This window comes from Salmo salar, chromosome 03 (assembly GCF_965601325.2).
Source record: "Salmo salar chromosome 03, fSalSal1, whole genome shotgun sequence".
Classification (NCBI taxonomy): Eukaryota; Metazoa; Chordata; class Actinopteri; order Salmoniformes; family Salmonidae; genus Salmo; species Salmo salar.
In genome coordinates, this window is record NC_138293.1 from 100,482,250 (window position 1) to 100,504,404 (window position 22,155).

Sequence of the window (22,155 nt, forward strand, 5' to 3'; positions counted from 1 at the left end):
ACAGCCACTCAGCCTTCCACTATCTAATATCACCCAGCCACTCAGGCTTTCACTATCTAATCTCACCCTGCCACTCAGGCTTTCACTATCTAATCTCACCCAGCCACTCAGCCTTTCACTATCTAATATCACCCAGCCACTCAGCCTTTCACTATCTAATCTCACCCAGCCACTCAGCCTTTCATAATCTAATCTCACCCTACTACTCAGCCTTTCACTATCTAATGTCACTCAGCCACTCAGCCTTTCACTATCTAATCTCACACAGCCACTCAGCCTTCCACTATCTAATGTCACCCAGCCACTCAGCCTTTCACTATCTAATCTCACCCAGCCACTCATCCTTTCACTATCTAATCTCACCCTTGCCACTCAGCCTTTTACTATCTAATCTCACCCAGCCACTCAGCCTTTCACTATCATATCTCACCCTGCCACTCAGCCTTTCACTATCTAATCTCACCCAGCCACTCAGCCTTTCATTATCTAATGTCACCCAGCCACTCAGCCTTTCACTATCTAATCTCACACAGCCACTCAGCCTTCCACTATCTAATGTCACCCAGCCACTCAGCCTTTCACTATCTAATCTCACCCAGCCACTCATCCTTTCACTATCTAATCTCACCCAGCCACTCAGCCTTTCACTATCTAATCTCACCCAGCCACTCATCCTTTCACTATCTAATCTCACCCTTGCCACTCAGCCTTTTACTATCTAATCTCACCCAGCCACTCAGCCTTTCACTATCATATCTCACCCTGCCACTCAGCCTTTCACTATCTAATCTCACCCAGCCACTCAGCCTTTCATTATCTAATGTCACCCAGCCACTCAGCCTTTCACTATCATATCTCACCCAGCCACTCAGCCTTTTACTATCTAATCTCACCCAGCCACTCAGCCTTTCACTATCATATCTCACCCTGCCACTCAGCCTTTCACTATCTAATCTCACCCAGCCACTCAGCCTTTCACTATCTAATCTCACCCAGCCACTCAGCCTTTCATAATCTAATCTCACCCTACTACTCAGCCTTTCACTATCTAATGTCACTCAGCCACTCAGCCTTTCACTATCTAATCTCACACAGCCACTCAGCCTTCCACTATCTAATGTCACCCAGCCACTCAGCCTTTCACTATCTAATCTCACCCAGCCACTCATCCTTTCACTATCTAATCTCACCCTTGCCACTCAGCCTTTTACTATCTAATCTCACCCAGCCACTCAGCCTTTCACTATCATATCTCACCCTGCCACTCAGGCTTTCACTATCTAATCTCACCCAGCCACTCAACATTTCACTATCTAATGTCACCCAGCCACTCAGCCTTTCACTATCATATCTCACCCAGCCACTCAGCCTTTTACTATCTAATCTCACCCAGCCACTCAGCCTTTCACTATCATATCTCACCCTGCCACTCAGCCTTTCACTATCTAATCTCACCCAGCCACTCAGCCTTTCACTATCTAATGTCACCCAGCCACTCAGCCTATCACTATCTAATCTCACCCTGCCACTCAGCCTTTCACTATCTAATCTCACCCAGCCTCTGCCTTTCACTATCTAATATCACCCAGCCACTCAGACTTTCACTATCTAATCTCACCCAGCCACTCAGCCTTTCACTATCTAATCTCACCCAGCCACTCAGCCTTTCACTATCTAATATCACCCAGCCACTCAGGCTTTCACTATCTAATCTCACCCAGCCACTCAGCCTTTCACTATCTAATCTCACCCAGCCACTCAGCCTTTCATAATCTAATCTCACCCTACTACTCAGCCTTTCACTATCTAATGTCACTCAGCCACTCAGCCTTTCACTATCTAATCTCACACAGCCACTCAGCCTTCCACTATCTAATGTCACCCAGCCACTCAGCCTTTCACTATCTAATCTCACCCAGCCACTCAGCCTTTCACTATCTAATCTCACCCAGCCACTCAGCCTTTTACTATCTAATATCACCCAGCCACTCAGGCTTTCACTATCTAATCTCACCCTGCCACTCAGGCTTTCACTATCTAATCTCACCCAGCCACTCAGCCTTTCACTATCTAATATCACCCAGCCACTCAGCCTTTCACTATCTAATCTCACCCAGCCACTCAGACTTTCATAATCTAATCTCACCCTACTACTCAGCCTTTCACTATCTAATGTCACTCAGCCACTCAGCCTTTCACTATCTAATCTCACACAGCCACTCAGCCTTCCACTATCTAATGTCACCCAGCCACTCAGCCTTTCACTATCTAATCTCTCCCAGCCACTCATCCTTTCACTATCTAATCTCACCCTTGCCACTCAGCCTTTTACTATCTAATCTCACCCAGCCACTCAGCCTTTCACTATCATATCTCACCCTGCCACTCAGCCTTTCACTATCTAATCTCACCCAGCCACTCAGCCTTTCACTATCTAATGTCACCCTGCCACTCAGCCTTTCACTATCATATCTCACCCAGCCACTCAGCCTTTTACTATCTAATCTCACGCAGCCACTCAGCCTTTCACTATCATATCTCACCCTGCCACTCAGCCTTTCACTATCTAATGTCACCCAGCCACTCAGCCTTTCACTATCTAATCTCACCCAGCCACTCAGCCTTTCATAATCTAATCTCACCCTACTACTCAGCCTTTCACTATCTAATGTCACTCAGCCACTCAGCCTTTCACTATCTAATCTCACACAGCCACTCAGCCTTCCACTATCTAATGTCACCCAGCCACTCAGCCTTTCACTATCTAATCTCACCCAGCCACTCTTCCTTTCACTATCTAATCTCACCCTTGCCACTCAGCCTTTTACTATCTAATCTCACCCAGCCACTCAGCCTTTCACTATCATATCTCACCCTGCCACTCAGCCTTTCACTATCTAATCTCACCCAGCCACTCAGCCTTTCACTATCTAATGTCACCCAGCCACTCAGCCTTTCACTATCATATCTCACCCAGCCACTCAGCCTTTTACTATCTAATCTCACCCAGCCACTCAGCCTTTCACTATCATATCTCACCCTGCCACTCAGCCTTTCACTATCTAATCTCACCCAGCCACTCAGCCTTTCACTATCTAATGTCACCCAGCCACTCAGCCTATCACTATCTAATCTCACCCTGCCACTCAGCCTTTCACTATCTAATCTCACCCTGCCACTCAGCCTTTCACTATCTAATCTCACCCTGCCACTCAGCCTTTCCCTATCTAATGTCACCCAGCCACTCAGCCTTTCACTATCTAATCTCACCCAGCCACTCAGGCTTTCACTATCTAATCTCACCCTGCCACTCAGCCTTTCACTATCTAATCTCAGCCAGCCACTCAGGCTTTCACTATCTAATGTCACCCTGCCACTCAGCCTTTCACTATCTAATCTCAGCCAGCCACTCAGCCTTTCACTGTCTAATCTCACCCAGCCACTCAGCCTTTCACTATCTAATCTCACCCTGCCACTCAGCCTTTCACTATCTAATCTCACCCAGCCACTCAGGCTTTCACTATCTAATCTCACCCTGCCACTCAGCCTTTCACTATCTAATCTCACCCAGCCACTCAGCCTTTCACTATCTAATCTCACCCTGCCACTCAGCCTTTCACTATCTAATCTCACCTTGCCACTCAGCCTTTCCCTATCTAATCTCACCCTGCCACTCAGCCTTTCACTATCTAATGTCACCCAGCCACTCAGCCTTTCACTATCTAATCTCACCCTGCCTCTCAGCCTTTCACTATCTAATATCACCCAGCCACTCAGGCTTTCACTATCTAATCTCACCCTGCCACTCAGCCTTTCACTATCTAATCTCACCCAGCCACTCAGCCTTTCACTATCTAATCTCACCCAGCCACTCAGCCTTTCACTATCTAATGTCACCCCGCCACTCAGCCTTTCACTATCTAATCTCACCCAGCCACTCAGCCTTTCACTATCTAATCTCACCCAGCCACTCAGCCTTTCACTATCTAATCTCACCCTGCCTCTCAGCCTTTCACTATCTAATCTCACCCTGCCACTCAGCCTTTCACTATCTAATATCACCCAGCCACTCAGCCTTTCACTATCTAATCTCACCCAGCCACTCAGCCTTTCACTATCTAATGTCACCTAGCCACTCAGCCTTTCACTATCTAATCTCACCCAGCCACTCAGCCTTTCACTATCTAATCTCACCCAGCCACTCAGCCTTTCACTATCTAATCTCACCCTGCCACTCAGCCTTTCACTATCTAATCTCACCCTGCCACTCAGGCTTTCACTATCTAATATCACCCAGCCACTCAGCCTTTCATAATCTAATCTCACCCAGCCACTCAGCCTTTCACTATCATATCTCACCCTGCCACTCAGCCTTTCACTATAAAATGCCATCACTGCCCCGCTGGTGTAGCTTTTTACGACACACGTGCACTCAGACACACAATGAACCGAATAGAAGGAGACCTTTAGAGTTTAGAACAACACAGCTCTCTTTCTCTGTCTCTGTCTCTGTCTCTGTCTCTGTCTCTGTCTCTGTCCCTGTCTCTGTCTCTGTCCCTGTCTCTGTCTCTGTCTCTGTCTCTGTCCCTGTCTCTGTCCCTGTCTCTGTCCCTGTCTCTGTCTCTGTCCCTGTCTCTGTCTCTGTCCCTGTCTCTGTCCCTGTCTCTGTCTCTGTCCCTGTCTCTGTCTCTCTCTCTGTCTCTCTGTCTCTCTGTCTCTCTCTCTCTGTCTCTCTCTCTCTCTCTTTTAACAAATCAACTCTTTTGATTTGATAGATAATAGGTTTGTTTATGGTTGTGTGAAGAGAAGGTTTTGTTGTGATGGAGTCGTCTGTCTGTAGACATTTAGTTTTTAGATTATTCACAGATGTTGCGGCCCTGTTTAAGTTTATTATGATGCATTATTTAGAGAGAGAGAGAGCAGAAGAGAGAACGGGAGAGGACGAGAGAAAGAGCGAGGGAGAGCGAAAGAGAGAGAAAGAGAGAGAGTGTGTTGTTTTTCTCCAATCAATGTAATTGATGTTTCATGAGAAGCTTTCAGATGCTTTTAATTGATGCATTTCTTTCAGATTTTGTTTGACTTTCTGTGAGTAAGTGGCTTTTACATTTTCCTTTTTTGCAGAAGAACATTCATGAGCTTATGTGGTCATTTTTATTTCATTTTGGCTGTGTTACTGGGTACAATAACAAACAAGCAAACTATTTGAGGAAAAACAAGCTCAGATGATATTCGATTTTAACTAACTTAGTTTTTAGTAAATTGTTTGCCCTAATTCATTAATGAATTACTATCGATTTGACATTAGGTTACACTTTATTCGTTTAAAACTTTGTTCATGATGTGTAACAATCCAAATTGCATTCGTAGATATTTACAATAATTTGTTAAATCGACCCATTGCTGCATCATCTCTTTACCATCTCTGTTGAGCAGCCAGGGCCCCAGAAACACTTCCGTTCAGCTCTCAACAGTCCAGGCGCCCCAGCCCAAAACACGGCTCCGTGATCGGTGAGTCGCCGTCACTTCTCCTGGTCCTCCGTTGCATCCTTCTCCTCTACATGACACACACACAAACACACACACACACACACACACTGTGGCTATGGCTGAATCCCTTTATAATAGTGAAAGTGTGCAAGGGAGGTTGAGTAGGTGTTTTGGCAAGTCGGTCGTTGGATGATGGCCCGAGAAGAACCGGTAACGGGAAAAGACAGTCAGCATATAACAGAGCCCGGTGGCAGAGAAGTTCATCCGCCTGAGAGAGAGAGAGAGAGAGAGAGAGAGAGAGAGAGAGAGAGAGAGAGAGAGAGAGAGAGAGAGAGAGAGCTTGCAACATTTACAGTGGGCACGAGATGCACACAGGCATTCTATTTCCTCCCTCCATACACACAAACTCACATTCTCTCATAGCTCTGTAGCAGGCGGGCTGCTTCGGCACGCCATCTCTTCACACACACACACACACACGCGCGCGCACTGCAGCAGTGCGCACACACGGACACACACAAACTCTCTTCGTCGGCTTTCCTCTGCACGCGAAAGGCTGTCCCACTCAGCGCGCACTCGACGTGACCGTTATTCTATTGCGCAAGACACGGGACTGTCCGGGCACTGAAAATAAATCCACACAACAACCCGGTGAACGTTAAACCTCGGCTGACATCGGTAAAGAAATAACGGGACCGGGCCCACCGCACCGCATTTCAGCACGCGGACAGAAAATACAGACAGACAAACCGGGTTCAGGCATCGGGACTCACGCGCTGCATGCAAGCCCTGTACGCCGCCTCCTCGCACAGAATGCAGCATCCCCTGACGGGAGGAACGTGCGTTGCGATGCCCAACGTAGACATGTGTCCTCAACTGTCCTGCGCTGCTCTCACCTTTATGTACCTCCAGCAGGTGAGTGGCTGGGCTGCGTGTGTGTGCGTGTGTGATTTTGCTCCAGTTGAGAAAAATATCTCTAGATCGTGGGAAAATGGTGCTGCTCTCTGCTATTTGTATATGACAAAATATGCTTGTGGCCTATATTCATGACTATATTACATCAGTTATGTTTTATAAGAGGAAATATGTCTATATTACATCAGTCATGTTTGATATGAGGAAGTATGTCTATATTACATCAGTCATGTTTGATATGAGGACATATTCATGACTATATTACATCAGTCATGTTTTATATGAGGACATGTTCATGAATATATTACATCAGTCATGTTTCTATATGAGGAAATATGTCTATATAACATCACTCATGTTTTATATGAGGACATATTCATGAATATATTACATCAGTCATGTTTTATATGAGGAAATATGTCTATATTACATCAGTCATGTTTCTATATGAGGAAATATGTCTATATTACATCAGTCATGTTTTATATGAGGAAATATGTCTATATTACATCAGTCATGTTTTATATGAGGAAATATTCATCAATATATTACATCAGTCATGTTTTATATGAGGAAATATTCATGACTATATTACATCAGTCATGTTTCTATATGAGGAAATATGTCTATATTACATCAGTCATGTTTTATATGAGGAAATATTCATGACTATATAACATCAGTCATGTTTCTATATGAGGAAATATTCATGACTATATTACATCAGTCATGTTTCTATTTGAGAAAATATGTCTATATAACATCAGTCATGTTTCTATATGAGGAAATATGTCTATATTACATCAGTCATGTTTGATATGAGGAAATATGTCTATATTACATCAGTCATGTTTGATATGAGGACATATTCATGACTATATTACATCAGTCATGTTTCTATATGAGGAAATATGTCTATATTACATCAGTCATGTTTTATATGAGGAAATATTCATGACTATATAACATCAGTCATGTTTCTATATGAGGAAATATTCATGACTATATTACATCAGTCATGTTTCTATATGAGGAAATATGTCTATATAACATCAGTCATGTTTCTATATGAGGAAATATGTCTATATTACATCAGTCATGTTTGATATGAGGAAATATGTCTATATTACATCAGTCATGTTTGATATGAGGACATATTCATGACTATATTACATCAGTCATGTTTTATATGAGGACATGTTCATGAATATATTACATCAGTCATGTTTTATATGAGGAAATATTCTTGACTATATTACATCAGTCATGTTTCTATATGAGGAAATATGTCTATATTACATCAGTCATGTTTTATATGAGGAAATATGTCTATATTACATCAGTCATGTTTCTATATGAGGAAATATGTCTATATTACATCAGTCATGTTTTATATGAGGAAATATGTCTATATTACATCAGTCATGTTTTATATGAGGAAATATTCATCAATATATTACATCAGTCATGTTTTATATGAGGAAATATTCATGACTATATTACATCAGTCATGTTTCTATATGAGGAAATATGTCTATATTACATCAGTCATGTTTTATATGAGGAAATATTCATGACTATATAACATCAGTCATGTTTCTATATGAGGAAATATTCATGACTATATTACATCAGTCATGTTTCTATATGAGGAAATATGTCTATATAACATCAGTCATGTTTCTATATGAGGAAATATGTCTATATTACATCAGTCATGTTTTATATGAGGACATATTCATGTCTATATTACATCAGTCATGTTTTATATGGGGAAATATGTCTATATTACATCAGTCATGTTTCTATATGAGGAAATATGTCTATATTACATCAGTCATGTTTTATATGAGGAAATATGTCTATATTACATCAGTCATGTTTTATATGAGGAAGTATTCATGACTATATAACATCAGTCATGTTTCTATATGAGGAAATATTCTTGACTATATAACATCAGTCATGTTTCTATATGAGGAAATATGTCCATATTACATCAGTCATGTTTCTATATGAGGAAATATGTCTATATTACGTCAGTCATGTTTTATATGAGGAAATATGTCTATATTACATCAGTCATGTTTTATATGAGGAAATATTCATGACTATATTACATCAGTCGTGTTTTATATGAGGAAATATGTCTATATTACATCAGTCATGTTTTATATGAGGAAATATGTCTATATTACATCAGTCATGTTTCTATATTTGGAAATATGTCTATATTACATCAGTCATGTTTTATATGAGGAAATATGTCTATATTACATCAGTCATGTTTCTATATGAGGAAATATTCATGACTATATTACATCAGTCATGTTTCTATATGAGGAAATATGTCTATATAACATCAGTCATGTTTCTATATGAGGAAATGTTCATGACTATATTACATCAGTCATGTTTCTATATGAGGAAATATGTCTATATTACATCAGTCATGTTTGATATGAGGAAATATGTCTATATTACATCAGTCATGTTTTATATGAGGAAATATTCATGAATATATTACATCAGTCATGTTTCTATATGAGGAAATATGTCTATATTACATCAGTCATGTTTGATATGAGGACATATTCATGACTATATTACATCAGTCATGTTTTATATGAGGACATGTTCATGAATATATTACATCAGTCATGTTTTATATGAGGAAATATGTCTATATTACATCAGTCATGTTTTATATGAGGAAATATGTCTATATTACATCAGTCATGTTTTATATGAGGAAATATGTCTATATTACATCAGTCATGTTTTATATGAGGAAATATTCATGACTATATTACATCAGTCATGTTTCTATATGAGGAAATATGTCTATATTACATCAGTCATGTTTTATATGAGGAAATATTCATGACTATATTACATCAGTCATGTTTCTATATGAGGAAATATGTCTATATAACATCAGTCATGTTTCTATATGAGGAAATATTCATGACTATATTACATCAGTCATGTTTCTATATGAGGAAATATGTCTATATAACATCAGTCATGTTTCTATATGAGGAAATATTCATGACTATATTACATCAGTCATGTTTCTATATGAGGAAATATGTCTATATTACATCAGTAATGTTTTATATGAGGAAATATGTCTATATTACATCAGTCATGTTTTATATGAGGAAATATTCATGATTATATTACATCAGTCATGTTTCTGTATGAGGAAATATGTCTATATTACGTCAGTCCTGTTTTATATGAGGAAATATGTCTATATTACATCAGTCATGTTTTATATGAGGAAATATGTCTATATTACATCAGTCATGTTTTATATGAGGAAATATGTCTATATTACATCAGTCATGTTTTATATGAGGAAATATTCATGAATATATTACATCAGTCATGTTTCCGTATGAGGAAATATGTCTATATTACGTCAGTCATGTTTTATATGAGGAAATATGTCTATATTACATCAGTCATGTTTTTATATGAGGAAATATGTCTATATTACATCAGTCATGTTTCTATATGAGGAAATATGTCAGTCATGTTTTATATGGGGAAATATGTCTATATTACATCAGTCATGTTTCTATATGAGGAAATATGTCCATATTACATCAGTCATGTTTCTATATGAGGAAATATGTCCATATTACGTCAGTCATGTTTTATATGAGGAAATATGTCTATATTACATCAGTCATGTTTTATATGAGGAAATATTCATGACTATATTACATCAGTCATGTTTCTATATTTGGAAATATGTCTATATTACATCAGTCATGTTTTATATGAGGAAATATTCATGAATATATTACATCAGTCATGTTTCTATATGAGGAAATATGTCTTTATTACATCAGTCATGTTTTATATGAAGGAATATGTCTATATTACATCAGTCATGTTTTATATGAAGAAATATGTCTATATTACGTCAGTCATGTTTTATATGAGGAAATATGTCTATATTACATCAGTCATGTTTTATATGAAGAAATATGTCTATATTACATCAGTCATGTTTTATATGAGGAAATATTCATGACTATATTACATCAGTCATGTTTTATATGAGGAAATATGTCTATATTACGTCAGTCATGTTTTATATGAGGAAATATGTTCATATTACATCAGTCATGTTTCTATATGAGGAAATATGTCTATATTACGTCAGTCATGTTTTATATGAGGAAATATGTCTATATTACATCAGTCATGTTTTATATGAGGAAATATTCATGACTATATTACATCAGTCATGTTTCTATATGAGGAAATATGTCTATATTACATCAGTCATGTTTTATATGAGGAAATATGTCTATATTGCATCAGTCATGTTTTATATGAGGAAATATGTCTATATTACATCAGTCATGTTTTATATGAGGAAATATTCATGACTATATTACATCAGTCATGTTTCTATATGAGGAAATATGTCTATATTACATCAGTCATGTTTTATATGAGGAAATATTCATGAATATATTACATCAGTCATGTTTCTATATGAGGAAATATGTCTATATTACATTAGTCATGTTTTATATGAGGAAATATGTATATATTACATCAGTCATGTTTTATATGAGGAAATATGTCTATATTACATCAGTCATGTTTTATATGAGGAAATATGTCTATATTACATCAGTCATGTTTTATATGACGAAATATGTCTATATTACATCAGTCATGTTTTATATGAGGAAATATTCATGACTATATTACATCAGTCATGTTTCGATATGAGGAAATATGTCTATATTACATCAGTCATGTTTTATATGAGGAAATATGTCTATATTACACCAGTCATGTTTTATATGAGGAAATATTCATGACTATATTACATCAGTCATGTTTTATATGAGGAAATATGTCTATATTACATCAGTCATGTTTTATATGAGGAAATATCTCTATATTACATCAGTCATGTTTCTATATTTGGAAATATGTCTATATTACATCAGTCATGTTTTATATGAGGAAATATTCATGAATATATTACATCAGTCATGTTTCTATATGAGGAAATATGTCTATATTCCATCAGTCATGTTTTATATGAAGGAATATGTCTATATTACATCAGTCATGTTTTATATGAAGAAATATGTCTATATTACGTCAGTCATGTTTTATATGAGGAAATATGTCTATATTACACCAGTCATGTTTTATATGAAGGAATATGTCTATATTACATCAGTCATGTTTTATATGAAGAAATATGTCTATATTACGTCAGTCATGTTTTATATGAGGAAATATGTCTATATTACGTCAGTCATGTTTTATATGAGGAAATATGTCATGACTATATTACATCAGTCATGTTTCTATATGAGGAAATATGTCTATATTACATCAGTCATGTTTTATATGAGGAAATATGTCTATATTACATCAGTCATGTTTTATATGAGGAAATATTCATGACTATATTACATCAGTCATGTTTCTATATGAGGAAATATGTCTATATTACATCAGTCATGTTTTATATGAGGAAATATGTCTATATTACATCAGTCATGTTTTATATGAGGAAATATGTCTATATTACATCAGTCATGTTTTATATGAGGAAATATTCATGACTATATTACATCAGTCATGTTTCTATATGAGGAAATATGTCTATATTACATCAGTCATGTTTTATATGAGGAAATATTCATGACTATATTACATCAGTCATGTTTCTATATGAGGAAATATGTCTATATTACATCAGTCATGTTTTATATGAGGAAATATTCATGAATATATTACATCAGTCATGTTTCTATATGAGGAAATATGTCTATATTACATCAGTCATGTTTTATATGAGGAAATATGTCTATATTACATCAGTCATGTTTTATATGAAGGAATATGTCTATATTACATCAGTCATGTTTTATATGAGGAAATATTCATGTCTATATTACATCAGTCATGTTTTATATGAAGAAATATGTCTATATTACATCAGTCATGTTTTATATGAGGAAATATTCATGACCATATTACATCAGTCATGTTTTATATGAGGAAATATGTCTATATTACATCAGTCATGTTTTATATGAGGAAATATGTCTATATTACATCAGTCATGTTTTATATGAGGAAATATTCATGACTATTACATCAGTCATGTTTCGATATGAGGAAATATGTCTATATTACATCAGTCATGTTTTATATGAGGAAATATGTCTATATTACATCAGTCATGTTTTATATGAGGAAATATTCATGAATATATTACATCAGTCATGTTTTATATGAGGAAATATTCATGACTATATAACATCAGTCATGTTTCTATATGAGGAAATATGTCCATATTACATCAGTCATGTTTCTATATGAGGAAATATGTCTGTATTACGTCAGTCATGTTTTATATGAGGAAATATGTCTATATTACATCAGTCATGTTTTATATGAGGAAATATTCATTACTATATTACATCAGTCATGTTTTATATGAGGAAATATGTCTATATTACATCAGTCATGTTTCTATATGAGGAAATATGTCTATATTACATCAGTCATGTTTTATATGAGGAAATATGTCTATATTACATCAGTCATGTTTCTATATGAGGAAATATGTCTATATTACATCAGTCATGTTTTATATGAGGAAATATGTCTATATTACATCAGTCATGTTTTATATGAGGAAATATTCATGTTTTTAGTCTAAATTACATCAGTCATGTTTTATATGAGGAAATATTCACATTTTTAGTCTAAATTACATGTCATGTTTTATATGAGAAAATATTCATGACTATATTACAATAGTTAGCCTATGTCTGAGTATAGGCCTAGGCTAAATGAGATTATTCTATGCCGATTTTCATATGGTTTGATACTATCTTGGTTATTGTTTGTAACACAGGGAAACATCTAATTCGGGATTCTCTATAAATAAAGACTAAATCCATTTAATGAAATGCAGTCCGAGATGAAATGTGGAGACTAGGACCATCTAGCTATATTATACCTGTGGTCAAATGTGGCCATGTGTGTGTTAGTATGTTGACCTACCATCATGTTAGTATGTTGACCTACCACCATGTTAGTATGTTGACCTACATCATGTTAGTATGTTGACCTACATCATGTTAGTATGTTGACCTACATCATGTTAGTATGTTGACCTACCATCATGTTAGTATGTTGACCTACCATCATGTTAGTATGTTGACCTACCTTGATGTTGACCTACCATCATGTTAGTATGTTGACCTACCTTGATAGTATGTTGACCTACATCATGTTAGTATGTTGACCTACCTTGATGTTGACCTACCATCATGTTAGTATGTTGACCTACCTTGATGTTAGTATGTTGACCTACCATCATGTTAGTATGTTGACCTACCTTGATGTTGACCTACCATCATGTTAGTATGTTGACCTACCACCATGTTAGTATGTTGACCTACCATCATGTTGACCTACCATCATGTTAGTATGTTGACTACCATCATGTTAGTATGTTGACCTACATCATGTTAGTATGTTGACCTACATCATGTTAGTATGTTGACCTACCATCATGTTAGTATGTTGACCTACCATCATGTTAGTATGTTGACCTACCATCATGTTGACCTACCATCATGTTAGTATGTTGACCTACCATCATGTTGACCTACCATCATGTTAGTATGTTGACCTACCATCATGTTAGTATGTTGACCTACCATCATGTTAGTATGTTGACCTACCATCATGTTGACCTACCATCATGTTAGTATGTTGACCTACCATCATGTTGACCTACCTTGATGTTAGTATGTTGACCTACCATCATGTTAGTATGTTGACCTACCATCATGTTAGTATGTTGACCTACCATCATGTTAGTATGTTGACCTACCATCATGTTGACCTACCTTGATGTTAGTATGTTGACCTACCATCATGTTGACCTACCTTGATGTTGACCTACCATCATGTTAGTATGTTGACCCACCATCATGTTAGTATGTTGACCTACCATCATGTTGACCTACCATCATGTTAGTTGCTGTGTTCTGTAAACAATGTGTAGTCAGGAAGGAAGCCTAGTGGTTAGAGCATTGGGCCAGTAACCGGAAGGTTGCTGGATCAAATCCCTGAGCTGACAAGGTCAAAGTCTGTCATTCTGCCCCTGAGCAAGGCAGTTAACCCACTGTTCCCCGGGCCACCGAAGACGTGGATGTCGACTAAGGCAGCTCCCTGCACCTCTCTGATTCAGAGTGGTTGAGTTAAATGTGAAAGACACATTTCAGTTGAATACATTCAGTTGGACAACTGACTATCCCCCCACCACCCCCTTTTATTAAGTGACCTAACGTGTGCCAGTAAAACATTCCCCACACCATTACACCACCACCACCAGCCTGTACTGTTGACACCAGGCAGGATGGGGCCATGGACTAATGCTGCTTACGCCAAATCCTGACTCTGCCATCAGCATGACGTAACAGGAAGTGAGATTCGTAGGACCAGACACCCGGATTCGTCGGACCAGGATTCATCCACTCCTCAATTGTCCGGTGTTGGTGATCGCGTGCCCAGTTCTTGTTTTTAGCTGATAGGAGTTGAACCTGGTGTGGTCGTCTGCTGCAATAGTCCATCCGTGACAAGGACCGAGGAGTTGCCCGTTCTGAGATGCATTGTACTGCTCTGTTATTTTACTGTTTGTGGTCCGCCTGTTAGCTTGCACCATTCTTGCCATTCTCCTTCATCAATGAGCTGTTTTCGCCCAAAGGACCGCCGCTGACCGCCGCTTACTGGATGTTTTTTGATTGTCGCACCATTCTCGGTAAACCTTAGACACTGTCGTGCGTGAAAAGCCCAGGAGGACGGACTTCTCTGAGATTCTGGATCCGGTCCGCCTGGCACAGATTCTCATACCACGCTCAAAGACACTTAGGTCACTGGTTTTGCCCATTCTAACGTTTGATGGAACAGTAACTGAATGCCTTGGTGCCTGTCTTCCTGCTTTATATAACAAGCCACGGCCACGTGACTCACTGTCTGGAAGAGCAAACCATTTTCGTGAACGGGGCTGGTGTACATAATAAACTTTTCCTAATTTTCTAGGCTTTTTTTGACACATTTGACATTATATAGAATAATATACTCTTTCTCTCTCTCCATCTCGCTCTCTCTTTCTTTCTCTCTCTCTCCATCTCTCTCTCTCCTTCCCTTTCTCTCTCTCAGCTGGCTAAACCATAAACCTCTAGTGACATTCCTAACCTTTTCCTCAGCCGATACAAATTACATTATGCCACCAGTTAATTGCTTTTATATCTGGAGGAAAGAACAACATCCATTCTTTAACCCAATGGTATTGTCTCTAGACAGAACTACATCTGTTATTTAACCCAGTGGTATTGTCTCTAGACAGAACTACATCTGTTATTTAACCCAGTGGTATTGTCACTAGATAGATCAAGAATAATACAGAGAGAGATAAATGGATAGATTAATACAGAGAGAGATAAATGGATAGATTAATACAGAGGGAGATGAATGGATACATGAATACAAAGAGAGATGAATGGATACATGAAAACAGAGAGATATACATATATACATTAATACAGAGAGAGGTAAAACATATACATTAATACAGATAGAGATAATTAGATGAATACAGAGAGAGATAAATTGATAGATTAATACAGAGAGAGATACAGAGAAATATAAATAGATACATTAATATAGATATATATAAATAGATACATTCATGCAGAGATAGATAAATATATACATGTATACAGAGAGAGATAAGTAAATACATTCATACAGATAGATATACATTGATATGTTAATACACAGAGAGATAAAAAGATACATTAATACATAGAGCGGTACATAGATACATTAATACAGAGAGTGCTAAAACAGATACTTTAATACAGATAGATATAATTAGACTCATACAGAGAGAGATAAATAGATATATTAACACAGAGATAGATACCATGATAGATTAAAAAAGAAATATATAAATAGATACATTAATACAGAAAGAGATACATATATACAGTGGGGCAAAAAAGTATTTAGTCAGCCAACAATTGTGCAAGTTCTCCCACTTAAAAAGATGAGAGAGGCCTGTAATTTTCATCATAGGTACACGTCAACTATGACAGGCAAAATTAGAAAAAAATCCAGAAAATCACATTGTAGGATTTTTTATGAATTTATTAGCAAATTATGGTGGAAAATAAGTATTTGGTCAATAACAAAAGTTTATCTCAATACTTTGTTATATACCCTTTGTTGGCAATGACACAGGTCAAACGTTTTCTGTAAGTCTTCACAAGGTTATTACACACTGTTGTTGGTATTTTGGCCCATTCCTCCATGCAGATCTCCTCTAGAGCAGTGATGTTTTGGGGCTGTCGCTGGGCAACACAGACTTTTTTGCCCCACTGTATATATATATTAATACGGAGAGAGATACATAGATACATTATTACAGAAAGAGATAAATAGATACATTCATTCAGAGAGAGATACATAGATACGTTAAAACAGAGAGAGATACATAGAATCATTAATACACAGAGAGTTAAATAGATACATTAATACAGAGATAGATACATTGATACATTAATACAGAGAGAGAATAATAGATACATTAATACAGAGAGTGATAAATAGATACATTAATACAGAGAGCAATAAATAGATACATTAATACAGAGATAGATACATTGATACATTAATACAGAGAGAGAATAATAGATACATTAATACAGAGAGCAATAAATAGATACATTAATACAGAGAGAGATACATTGATACATTAATTCAGACAGTGATATATATAGATACATTAATACAGAGAGATATAAAAATATAGATTAATACAGAGAGAGATAAATAGATACATTAATACAGAGAAACATAAATAGATACATTAATACAGAGAGAGATCAATATATACATTAATACAGAGAGCGATAAATAGATACATTAATAGAGAGACATAAATACATACATTAATACAGAGAGTGATAAATAGATACATTAATACAGAGAGCGATAAATAGATACATTAATACAGAGAGAGATAAATAGATACATTAATACAGAGAGAGATAAATAGATACATTAATACAGAGAGAGATACATAGATACATTAATACAGAGAGCGATAAATAGATACATTAATACAGAGAGATATAAATAGATACATTAATACAGAGAGACAAATAGATACATTAATACAGAGAGAGATACATAGATACATTAGTACAGAGAGAGATAAATATATACTTTAATACAGAGAGCAATAAATTGATACATTAATACAGAGAGAGATACATAGATACAATCAATACAGAGAGTGATACATAGATACATTATTACAGAGAGATAAAAATAGATACATTAATACAGAGAGACAAATATATACATTAATACAGAGAGAGATACATAGATACATTAATACAGAGAGATATAAATAAATAGATTAATACAGAGAGAGATAAATAGATACATTAATACAGAGAGATATAAATTGATACATTAATACAGAGAGATATAAATAGATACATTAATACAGAGAGATAAATATATATATTAATACAGAGAGAGATACATAGATACATTAATACAGAGAGAGATACGTAGATCGATTGTTTTCATCATGGAAGGGAGGATGAAAGACAAAAAATATGATCAAGGAGAAATCTTTGGTGAGATCAGTATCTAAATGAATAGATATGTGCTTGAACAGAGTTCCTCTGCTAGGCCCATTAACACACACACACACACACACACACACACACACACACACACACACACACACACACACACACACACACACACACACACACACACACACAAACACACAACACACACACACACACACATACAAACTGACTCAGTAGATTAAAACTACTGTTGTTATCATTACCAGTGAAGTGAATTGAAAAGTGTGTAATGAGATTAGTAGTGAAATGTACACAGACAGATCCATTGGGTAGATTAGTAGTGAAATGTACACAGACAGATCCATTGGGTAGATTAGTAGTGAAATGTACACAGACAGATCCATTGGGTAGATTAGTAGTGAAATGTACACAGACAGATACATTGGGTAGATTTCTAATCAGATTTCCCATCTTCTCTCTACTCAGATTGTCATCTCTGGAATCGACAGATACACTACAGTTTGGCCACAGCTCACAGAGAGGCACTTAATGGAATAGAATAGAACAGAAAATAACAGAATAGAATAGAATAGAATAGAATAGAGCAGTATTGAACAGAACAGAACACAATAAAATAGAACAGTATAGAACAGTATAGAACATAATATAATAGAACAGAATAGAAGAGAACAGAACAGTATAGAGCTGTATACAACATAATATAATAGAACAGTATAGCACAGAATAGAACAGAACAGTATAGAGCTATATAGAACATAATATAATAGAACAATATAGAACAGAATAGAACAGAACAGTATAGAACAGAACAGAATAGAACAGAACAGTATAGAGCTGTATAGAATATAATATAACAATATAGAACATAATAGAACAGAACAGTATCGAACAGAACAGTATAGAGCTGTATAGAACATAATATAATACAACAATATAGAACATAATAGAACAGAACAGTATAGAACAGAAGAGTATAGAACAGAACAGAATAAAATAAAACAGAATAGAATAGAACAGAACAGAACACTATAGAACAGTATAGAGCATAATAGAATAGAACAGTATAGAACAGAATCAAATAGAACAGTATAGAACATAATAGAATAGAACAGAATAGAACAGAACATATCAGTATGGAACAGAATGGAACAGTATAGAATAGAACAGAACATATCAGTATGGAACAGAATAGAACATAATATATCAGTATACAACAGACTAGAAAGGTATGGAATAGAATGGAACAGAATATAATATAACAGTATAGAACTGAAAAGAATAGAACAGAATAGAACAGTATAGAATAGAATAGAACAGAATAGAATAGAACAATATAGACAGTTTAGAACAGAATATAATATAACAGTATAGAACAGAAAATAATAGAGCAGAATAGAACAGTATAGAATAGAACAGAATAGAATAGAACAATATAGAACAGTTTAGAACAGAATATAATAGAACAGAATGCATCAGTATAGAACAGAAGAGAAAGGTATGGTATAGAATAGAACCGTATAGAACAGATTAGAAAGGTATGGTATAGAATAGAACAGTGTAGAATAGAACAGAATAGAATAGAACAGTAGAGAACAGAATAGAAAATAGTAGAATATAACAGAACACAATGTAATATAATGGAATAGAACAGTATAGAACTGAATAGAATAGAACAGTGTAGAACCGGATAGAATAGAACAGTGTAGAGCAGAACAGAATAGTTTGGGATTGTGTGATTAAAGTTGCACAAAACATGTCATAGTTTGGGGATTTTAAATGTTACTACATGGACTTGTCTTCTGAATACACACTCTCCATTTGTTTGAAGTAGAGGTTTCAAAGGAGATAATCTCTGTTCTCTTAAATGTGAGATCGTTTCAAAGCATTAGACTTCACTGGATACGTCATATTACAAGGCAGTTCATGTATATCTACTATTTTCTCCCCTTTTCACTTTTCTTCATCTGCTATTCTTCATCTGATGCTTTATTTACCTGGAAAGATCAGGGCGACATCACTCTAATATGGTTCTGGAACATGTTTTATTTACCTGGAAAGATCAGGGTGATGTGTCTCTAGTATGGTTCTGGAACAAACAGAAATATTGGCGAATCAGATCTTTTTTTATTTTTTATTATTATTATAATTTGTTTTTACATTTTGAGCTTAAGGCACCTGGTATTCCCAGGCGTTCTCCCTGTACTAACCAGGCCTGACTCTGAACAGACGTTCTCCCTGTACTAACCAGGCATGACTCTGAACAGGCGTTCTCCCTGTACTAACCAGGCCTGACTCTGAACAGACGTTCTCCCTGTACTAACCAGGCATGACTCTGAACAGACGTTCTCCCTGTACTAACCAGGCCTGACTCTGAACAGGCGTGTTCAAAGGTGTTTGGCCACAAGTGTATTTGTTTACCCCATTTTCTCCCTGAATTTGGTCCCTTGGCTCATCTCTGCAACTCCTCAATGGGCTTGGGAGAGGCGAAGGTGAAGTCATGTGTCCTCTGAAACATGACCCGCCTGGCTGCCTTATCACACCGCCTGCTTGACTTGGATGTCAGCCACCCCAATGTGTTGGAGGAAACCCTGCTCGAATGACGACCGGAGTCAGCTTGCCGTCTGCCTGGCCCTTTTACAAGGAGTTGCTAGAGCACGATGAGCCAAGGAAAGCCCCACCGGCCAAACCCTCCCCTACCCCGGACAGTGCCGGCTGTGACAGCCTGGAATCAAACCCCTTTGACCACTGCGCCTCCCAGGACCCCAGATCTGTTATTTTAAACAGTGTCTGAGATGAGAGATATCAGGATATCAGATCTGTTATTTTAAACAGTGTCTGAGATGAGAGATATCAGGGTGTTCACACTTCATTCTCATCAACCAGACCTAATTGCACTCTATTCCCTATTTAGTGCACTTTGACAACGGCCCGTGTAGTAAGCAAATATGACATATTTCATACGTACATATTTTTGTACATGTGTATCATTTAGGATGTGGGACGTATCTATATTGCTATCAGATGTAATATTGATCGGTCTGCTGGTGCAAGTATGCCGTATAAACCATAGAAATATACTTTTACTGTTATACGTGTCGTTTAGGTGGTAGGTAGGCTATCACCCCCTTTTTTACACTGCTGCTACTCCTTGTTTATTATCGATGCATAAGTCACATTTGAAATGACTGTCACATGGGATGATGCTGGAGAGACGAAGCAGGTACGGGGAGTCAAACATTTAATATAGAACGGACATGGAACGAGACAGGAACAGCGTCAGCACACGGGAAACACAAACAAAAAACAATGAATGCAGCAGCATGGAACGGAGCTGGGGAACTGACAAATATAGGGGAGGAAACTGACAAATATAGGGGAGGAAATAAACAGATGATGAGTGAGTCCAGGTGAGTCCAATATCACTGATGTGCGTGACGAGGGAAGGCAGGTGTGTGTAATGGATAATAGGAGTGCGTGATGCAGGGCTGCCTGGCGCCCTCAAGCGCCAGAGGGGGTTGGGGAGAGCGGGAGCAGACGTGACAATGACTGTCGTGTATTTAACAATTATCCTTAATTAAACTGTGAAATCATTCCCCCCTCCCTCCCCTGATGAATCAGACAGCTAATTTAACTCCGCATCCAGAATTATGTTTTCTAATTAACTCCTTTGTTAAAAGGTTGAGAGAGCTCCACGTTAATCTGCATTGACCCCTTTTTGCACCATTTTTTTTGGATATCACATACGCTGTTGTTACTGGCCAGCAGGGATGTAGTTGTCCCATCGCGCACTAGTGACTCCTGTGGCGGGCCGGGCGCAGTGCACGCTGACACGGTCGCCAGGTGTACGGTGTTTCCTCCGACACGTTGGTGCGGCTGGCTTCTGGGTTAAGTGGGCATTGTGTCAAGAAGCAGTGCGGCTTGGTTGGGTTGTGTTTCGGAAGGCGCACGGCTCTCGACCTTCGCCTCTCCCAAGTCCGTACGGGAGTTGCAGCGTTGGGACAAGACTGTAACAACCAATTGGATACCACAAAATTGGGGAGAAAAA

The 22,155-nt window shown here is 37.1% G+C and overlaps 1 protein-coding gene across 6 annotated transcripts in view; it reads left to right on the forward strand.

The window, feature by feature from the left end:
* LOC106601965 (RNA binding protein fox-1 homolog 1) overlaps positions 1 to 22,155 on the forward strand; it is a 365,104-nt gene that overhangs the window by 143,239 nt on the left and 199,710 nt on the right. For 2 of the 6 annotated variants that reach the window (XM_045715915.2, XM_045715916.2), the window contains exon 1: positions 5,882 to 6,402. The exons of 1 other annotated variant lie outside the window; for it this stretch is intronic. In XM_045715915.2, the coding sequence (XP_045571871.1) occupies positions 6,268 to 6,402 (135 nt within the window). In that variant the 5' untranslated portion in view covers positions 5,882 to 6,267. Of the gene's footprint in view, positions 1 to 5,865; positions 6,403 to 22,155 lie in introns of those variants that run through there. 3 more of the 6 variants (XM_045715918.2, XM_045715917.2, XM_045715921.2) reach the window with 3 other exon arrangements.